Source organism: Corvus brachyrhynchos, unplaced genomic scaffold (genome assembly GCF_000691975.1).
Source record: "Corvus brachyrhynchos isolate BGI_N302 unplaced genomic scaffold, ASM69197v1 scaffold46, whole genome shotgun sequence".
Lineage (NCBI taxonomy): Eukaryota > Metazoa > Chordata > Aves > Passeriformes > Corvidae > Corvus > Corvus brachyrhynchos.
Window position 1 is genome coordinate 1686511 of NW_008238838.1, and position 8530 is coordinate 1695040.

Sequence of the window (8530 nt, forward strand, 5' to 3'; positions counted from 1 at the left end):
GCCGGTGGTGGTGAGGATGGAGGCGGTGTCGGAGGGGGGTCTGGCTCCGTAGGGTTGCCGGGTGCCGGCGATGGAGGACAGGGTGCTGGTTTTGGACATGGTGTCTGAAGCTGGGCTCCTTGCCCACGACGGGGTTTTGGGTGCCATGGCGTCTTCCCTGCCAAGAGGGGAGAGCATCAGAGAGATCGGCTCTGGGAACCCTTCCACTCCCCGCCCTGGCGTGCCCTCCCTGAGCAGTGAGGTTGTGCAGACCTCCTGGACCCCCAAACAGAGGGACAAAAGGAAAGAGGGGAAAACAGACGTGGAAAATGCCCTCATTAACTCCAAAACCGAACGATGACTGGCCAGAGGTGGAAACTTCCCTCCTGATCGTTACCTCTGGACCCCAGTGATGACTGGCCAGAGATCAAGAACTTTTCCCCACTATCAACTCTGAACGTGAGGAATGACGAGCCAGAGCTGGAAACACCCTCCTCGCCCATTAACCCTGAACCCTAACGATGATTTGAACCCCCTCCACAGGAGGAGCGCCTCACTTGATCTCGTTGGGTCCCTCCTCCTGGCTGTCACGTTTTTTCCTCCTGTAGCTGACGACTTTCTGGGCAAAGAAGATGATGGTGGCAAGGGCACCCAGGGAGCCCAGCACGGCGCCGGCAATGACTGCTTTGGTGCTCGCTGCCAGAGAGAGACAGAGATTCCCTTATTCCCTTATTCCCACAGGGACCTCCTGGGGACTCTGTCCCCCTCCCCAACCCTGTGGACACGTACTCACTTGAGTGTACCTCCAGGACGATGCTGCAGTTCTTAGAACCCGCTTGGTTTTCAGCCCTGCAGACGTAGACCCCCGACATTTCCAGGGAGAGGTTGGTCAGCTTGAGGGTGCCCCTGGCCCGGTCTGCAGGTGAGAAATTCGGGTGCTGCCTCACAGCCACCCCTGCGCCCTCCACCTCCTCGTGCAGGAAGTGGTTGAGGGGATGAAGCCAAAGAATCCCCCAGCTGAACCTTCTCAGGATATTCCAGCCCACCCACCCACCCACCTGTCCCCACACTGATGCCACCTTACCCTGGGCAGGGGGAAAGAAGACCTGCAGGGTGGGGGACTCGCGCTGCCACTGGTACATGGGCGAGGGCTTCCCCTTCTTGGAGGAGCAGCTCAGGGTCACGTTGGCCCCCACGACGGCGTTGCCGTGCAGCTGGCAGGTGGGGGTGGCCGGCGGCACTGTGGGCACCGATGTTAGTCCCCAGGGGCACCGATGTTAGTCCCCAGGAGCAGCGTGGGGAGGTCCAAGGGAGCCGGGGTGACTGGTGCAGCCTTACCCAGGACAGTGAGGTTGATGATGCCGACGTTCTTTTCCAACCTGATGGTGTCATCCACCACGTTGACAGTGCACATGTACTGACCCGAGTCTTGCTCCCGGGTGTCGTTGATCAAAATCGAGATGTTGTGGGTGACAATGGAGTACAGGAACCCCACGCGGGGCTTCAGATCTGTCTCCTCCACCTTCGGCACCCCGCCCAGGTATGACAGGACCTGCACAGGGAAAAAACCACATGTTTTCACTTCTGGATGGTGTTGCTGGAGAGAAAAGCCCCCCAAATCCTACATTTTGTAGAGCAGGGGTTGCTGCATAAGCTCCCTCCAGCCTCACCTGGCCTGAGCATCCTGGACATGGGAAGTGCAGGCAGCTCCCCACTGCAGGCACAAGTACTGGGCATGGGCACCATGAGCAACTGTCCCATCACGAGCATCTCCCCATCAGGGGTACCACTGTGGGCATTTTCCTATTGTGGGCACCATGAGCATCTTCCAAGGACATCTGTCCATCATGGGTATCTCCCCATCATGAGCATGACAAGCACCTCCCTACTGCAGGCACCCTGCGCGTGCCCCCAGCGTGGGCATCTCCTCTCATGGGCACCTCCCCACCGTGGGCACCTCCTGATCACGAGGACCACAATAACTCCCCACTGTAAGCACTTCCCACTGTGGACACCACAAACACCTCCCTGTATGGGCATCTCCCCATCTTGGATCTCTCCCCATCTTGTGTCTTTCCCTGCTGTGGGCACCACAAGCACCTCCCTACTGCAGGCACTGTGGGCATGACCTCATCGTGGGCATCAACACATCACCATGAGCACCCCCCATTGTGGAAGGTATCTTTTCAGCTTTATACCGGCTAGCGCTTATATTTCAATGCCTTAGAAAGCCTCGAGCAGCCTTGAGAGGTAGCAAGGGCGATCTAGCACTTTAGTAGCTCTAAAATCGGTACCTGAATCAGCTGCAGAGCAAATACCATCAGCAGAAGCAAAGAGGGAGAAATACAGCTCCCTGCTCGCTCAATTCCCTGCAGTTAGAAGCCTTCAAATGAGACAGACGACCAGAGATGCTCACAGGAAAGTAGCTGAGCTGAGTGAGAGGGCGTAGCCTCCCCTCGACCATCTTTTATTAGGAGAAGGGGAAAGGGGAGGACTGGGGGCGGACCCGGGGGGAGCGGCCAATCAGACACTGCTGAAGAGTCTGAGTTACATTTGGCTTTGCCCGCGCTTGGAACAAAGGAGCTCGGAGCACATGTCTTTGGGAGGGGGGAGGGGAAGCTCAGAACAGGCAGCAACACCCCATCAAGGGGATCCTCCCATGGTAGGCACCATGAGCTTCCCCTGTCATGGACACCACCCCATTATGGGCACTACAAGCAGCTCCCCATTGCAGCACCATGGGTATGTCCCCATCATGGAAACCATGAGCATGTCCTCCATGGTGGTCACCTCCCCATGGTGGGCGCTGTGAGCTTCACCCCATCATGGAGCAACTCTCCACCATGGGCACCACAAGCATGCCCCCACTGCGGGAACCACACGCATCTCCCCGTGGGCATGTCCCCACCATGAGCAGCTCCCCATCGTGGGCATCTCCCCATCATGGGCACCATGTCCTTACCACGGACACTTACCCATTGTGGGCCACCATGAGGCTCCCCCCATCATGGGCACTAACCCATTGAGGGCATCTTCCCTGCATGGGCACCATGAGCTTCATCCCATCATGAACATTGCATGGTGGGCACCATGAGTTTCCCTCCATCATGGCCACCTCCCCATCATGGGCATCCTTCCACCATGGGCACCGTGGCCACCACCCCATGGTGGGCACCATAATCTTCCCCCCATCATGGGCACCACCAGCACCCCCTCCATGGTCACCTCCCAGCTTGACCCCTCCATCTCCTGTCCTGCAGCCCCTGCCCTCTTCTCACCTGGAAGGGACCAGCATTCTTGTTCAGCATCCAGGTGACGTAGGGCTTGTTCAGGGAGTTGCTGGTGTACCAGGCAGGCAACACCGCCTGCTGCCCCTCCACAGAGAACACCAAGCTCGTCCCCACATGCACCTCCAGCACGGCCAAGGAGACACCTGCCCATGGGAGAGGGAAGAAACCGGAATGTGACTCAACCCCAGGTGCCACTTCTCCACAAAACCTCACTGATTGTGAGAAAAACCCCATTCCCAAGACAAAAAACAACAATCCCAGGTTATCACCAGGAAGCTGGGCCAGGAGAACATTTTGCGTCCTTCCCTGCCACAGGAAGGGCTTTCCGCCTGCTCTGGAGAATGCAGGACATTGCTGCTCCCTCCCATTCCAGCTTCCGCCCCACACTCGGATTGGGAAATCCCAAGGCCCAAGTCTCCAGCCCAGGAGACAGCTGCCTCCAGCAGGCAGACCCCCCCTTAGCTCAGTATTGGGGTACCCCCAGCCCCCATGATGCTGCACCAGATCCCATGGGATTTATTTGTAGGGCTCCCCATATGCACCCCACAAGCCTATCCCCCCTTTTTGCTGCCAGCACTAAACTGGGATAATCCATGAGCGGCCTCCATCTCATTTGACCCCAAATATCTCATCCCAATCTCTCATCACCATGTCCCCTCCATCCCAGCATCTCCCCAAGCCCCACTGGGAGGAGGTGATGGGGTAGGAGTGGAGAGGACCAGAGAGGGATGCTCAGCTCCTGGGGGAAGATCATTCCCTGGCTTTGCCTGTAAGGCTCAGCCACAAAATTAATCGGCTCAGGCAAGGCTGAGTTTGTGCTGAGGTTGGTTTGTTTTTCCCGGGGGAACATCACCGAGGCCCCGCATCCCAGCGGCTCCATCCCTGCATCCGCCCATCGATCCATGACCCCGGCTGGCCCCGCTCCTGCCAGCGCCCCAGGGATGCTTCAGATTGGGACACAGAGGGAAAAGGATGATGCCACCCCATCATCCCAAATCCTCAGTCTGGGGGAAAAACCCCTGGGTTTGAAGGATTTTAGGAGCTTTCAACGACATCGCACTTTCCCCTAAGAGCTCAGGGGTTGTAATTGGATTTTTCCAGGGTGGGAAGAGGAAAACAAGGCGCTGGGGGGTATTTTTAGCCTCCTCCCGCATCCGTTCATCCCCCCTCCTGGCAAGGCACTGGTGCCATTTCCGGACGGAGCCTTCCAGCTCCAGGCAGGAAACTCTGCTCCGGCTGATAAGTCTTCTCAGGAATTAAAAAAAAAAAAAAAATTAAATTTCCTTTCTCTGGTGAAAAACTGGGAGAAAGCAGGCCCAGTCTGGTGAGGATGCGTAAAAATAGCTCACCCAGGCTAAGAACATAAACCTTTAAATCCTGGAGGGTGTGTGGGGGGGAGATGCTGGAGGCGCCTGCAGGTCCCAGATCATTGATAATATTATTTATTAATTATATAGAGCTGTGGTATCAGATCCAATAGACAGTATGGAAAAATAATGGTAATTATAGTGTGTTTATATGTAATTATACAGATAATTGTATTAAATTTAGAGAGTGTGGAAAGAAATATGAGATGGCGACTCATTAAATTGGAATTTCCAGAATAAAATAGATCATGGAGAACATATAATTTGTAATAGTTATAAATACAGGTATATTTTTGTAAGAATAGGGATAATAGAGGGGATGTGAGAGTGATAATGGTGCTCAGAATAATGAGAGCAATGATCAAAGTGAGAATAATAATTATAAAAGTGGGAATAATAATGATAAAAGTGATATTAATAATGATAATAATAATAATGGTAATAGTGATTATAATAATTATAACAATGATTCCAATACAATAATGATAACAGTCATAATAATGATAATACTGGTAAAAATAAAAATAACTATATTAATAATTGTGATCAAAATTATACAGTTCACTAATTATGCAGATGGCACAGCCCCTAAACATCCCTGCATTCTCAACAGCTGGGAAAATCCAGATGTTTTCAGCCCAGCTCCTCCATTATTATAAAATTGTGTTAAATTGGGCTAATCCAGAAGAAAATAGATTATATTCAATAATTCTATTGTAATTTATATTAGAAGTATTAGAGATAATAGGTAATAGACCTTATAGAATAATTATAATTGTAATTAAATCAAAAGAACTGTAAGTTATAATAATTACAATATCAATTATAACCGTGATTATAATGATAATAATGGTCATGAAAGAGTGATAACCATGACGATGATGATAATAATAATAATAATAAAAAAAAAGTTATTCATAGTATAGTTCATTAATGATGTAGATGGCATCGATAAGTGACTCCACAGCTTCTACACCCCTGTGCATCCCCAACAGCTGGGAAAATCCAGGTTTTTCATCCCACCTCCTCCATCAGCATGAATTTTTGGGCACAAAAGGTGCTGGGCCAAAGGGTGCTGGGGATTCCTGGGGAAGTCCAGGCTCCAGAGAGGGGAAAGATGCTCTCGCACCAGCCAGAGGTTTCCTGTCCCACCCCAAGGCATTAAAACAGCCTTGTGCGCCTCAAAGCTGCTCCCGGCACTGCAAACCGGGCTGTGTTAACTCTGAAACCTAATGACGGCCCTGTTAATTATGTTCATTGTGCTCTGGGGCTGCAGCTTTGCTCTGCCATCCTTAAACTCCTGTGGTAACAGGAGATCCCAGCTCCATCATCTCCCCTCCAGTGTATCGGGGAGAGGGAGTGAATCCAGATCTGAAAGCTGCTTGCTCCCCAAAATCCCCTTTTTCTCGCAGAATTCACCCAAATTCCTCCTCTCAGACAGATGTGACCCGAGAAAAGGCTGGTGGAGCTCGCTCTGGAGCTGCAGGAACGGGACTGAACCCCCTGGCACAGCCCCGGCTTTGGCCACCTTGACGCTCCAAATCCTCTAATGCTTTAACCAGATCGAAAAAATTAAGCTGCTCATGGTGCTCATACACGTCCGGGGGGGCCCGGGGCTCTCAGCCCCTCCCCCCTGCTCTTTGGGCTCAGAACCTGGATTTTTATCCAGCTGCCCTGAGCTAAACACCTGCCCGGGTGTTTTCCCTCCGCCCCAGCCCATCTGCTGCATTTTTTTTGCATATGGAAAAGCAGAATAGACTTAAATTTACCTTTAAAAATAGCTATAATTTTTTTTCCCCTGTGGAATAAATATCCTACAATTTAACATTCCAAAGTACTTTTAAATTTTCCCACAGACAAAAAAAAAACCCCTGCTTTAAATTTCCCTTTGAATTTTTTCCCTATGGAAAAAAAATCACCTTTAAATCCCTGCAATTTCAACATTAATCCCTGTGCCGATATCAATCTCCCCATCCTCATCTAAAATTGCATCATTTCACCCCAATAAAAGCTATTTCCCGGCTCTGGCACCCCAAAAAAGCAAACTCAAAGTCTGAACCCCCAAAAAAGCAAACTCCCCCTCCAGCCCCCTCCCCAAATCTCTAAACCATTAACTGTATGGGGAATTAAATCCCGGGGGAGGTTGGGGTTTGATGACCCCAGTTGATAGGATTAAGGCGCTGGAGTCATGTGAAACCCAGACCCAAATTAAATCCCAAAAGACCAAGCTTGGGATTTAAAATACCCAGCGGGAATCTGGCCGGAAAAGGGACCCTTGAAAAAGCTTGGAAAAAGGTCAAGGAGCATCTCGACGCTGCAACGCAGCCAGTCGCCTTCCCTTTTTTTTTTTTCAGATTATTTTTGGGGGATTTTTTTCTTTTCTTCCCTTAACTTCGACTATTTATAAACGGGCAGATAGGAGATGCCGGGCTGTGGAGCAGTGTCCGTTGGGAAAATCCACAGCGGCATTTCTCACGACCCCGGGGGCGGGGGGGGGGCAGAAAGTGCCGTATCCTCCAGAGAGACCAAATTTGGGGAAAAAAAATTAAATAATGCAATAATCATATGTGACTTTGCTATAGATGGAAACGTGCTTCACCCCTGGTGTGGGACACAGAGGCGGAGATGGGATGGGGATGGGATGGGATGGGCTGGAGATGAGATTGGAATGGGATTGAGGAAGGGATTGGGGTTGGGACTGGGGATGGGTTGGGATGGGATAGGGACTGGGAAGGGAACAGGGATGGCAAACATCCCTCATTTTGCTTTTCCCCATCATGATCCCATGAGGATCCCACGGGACGAGGAAGGATTGCTTGAAAGCAAAATTAAAGGAAAAACACACATTTGGGGTTCATAAGGGTCTTTTTGCTGCATTTTTGAGCTGTCAGTGCCCATGACGTCACATCCCAGGGCTGAAGTGTGACTTTTTTTGTGGGAATCCATCGTGATTCGGTGCAAAAAACGCCATCGGGATGTGGCGAAGGAGCACTCTGGTGGGATTTAAGGACTGAGTGAGCCCCGTGCCTCATACCAACATCCTTTAACTAACTTTTATCAAGGAAGAAAACCTTCAAGGAGGGACAAGTGGCGGCTCCAGGACCCCCACCCAGTGTTCTGCTGGAAGGAAACGCCGCTGCCATTGTTTCTGGGGCCGTTTCCTTTCTCCAAAGGCCTCTCCTTTGCTGGGAACGCCAAAGGATGTTTCCTTTGGGAACCGTGGCAGTTCCAAAGAAACTCAAATAGGGTGGGAAATCAGGGGCGGAAGAAGGCACAAACCCACAGACAGAGAAGGGTTGAGACCCCTCACCTCAAAACCAGCTGGGACGGCAGTGGAGCACCAGTAAACAAGGGAAAACAAATGGATTTTTCCCTGCCCAATGCCACGCAGGCAGGTGAACTATGGGCTCTCACATCGGAGTCCCTGGCGTGTCCCCATATGGGGGTGCTTTGGGTTTGGGGGTGCTGGAAGCGGCTGTTTGGCACCTCCAAGGTACAAAAGGCTTTTCCCGGGAAGACTCAGATTTTCTCCACTCCGGGCACTCCTAAAAGGGGAGGGGATGGATTCCCCCCACCCCAACCAACCTGCCTGCTGGGGATCGGGACTGGGGGCACAGAGGCAGGTGGGTGCTGTGACCCTGGCCCCCAGTACCCATAGGTCCTTCCCGGTGCCACCCTAAAACTCCCCAGGATCCTGCCTGGTGGTGCCGGGCTCCCCGGTGTCTTGCTGGGTGCCTCCGGCTGCTCCTGCACCCTGCCCTGTGCCCCCCTCAGTATCTCCGGGTCCTGCCCGATGCCCTCCCAAAAGCTCTCCCTCGCCCTGCCCGGCGCATCCCGCTTTTCCTGAGTCCTGCCGGGTGCCCCCCCGGTACCACCGCGTCCTGCCCCGTACCC

At 52.2% G+C, this 8530-nt stretch overlaps 1 protein-coding gene across 1 annotated transcript in view; it reads right to left on the reverse strand.

The window, feature by feature from the left end:
- LOC103618555 (endothelial cell-selective adhesion molecule) overlaps positions 1–8530 on the reverse strand; it is a 10506-nt gene that overhangs the window by 582 nt on the left and 1394 nt on the right. Inside the window, exons 3-8 of the mRNA XM_017738348.1 lie at positions 3258–3412; positions 1318–1531; positions 1064–1219; positions 773–895; positions 537–675; positions 3–157 (exon numbers count right to left, since the gene is read on the reverse strand). Coding sequence (XP_017593837.1) covers positions 3–157; positions 537–675; positions 773–895; positions 1064–1219; positions 1318–1531; positions 3258–3412 — 942 coding nt within the window. The remainder of the gene's footprint in view (positions 1–2; positions 158–536; positions 676–772; positions 896–1063; positions 1220–1317; positions 1532–3257; positions 3413–8530) is intronic.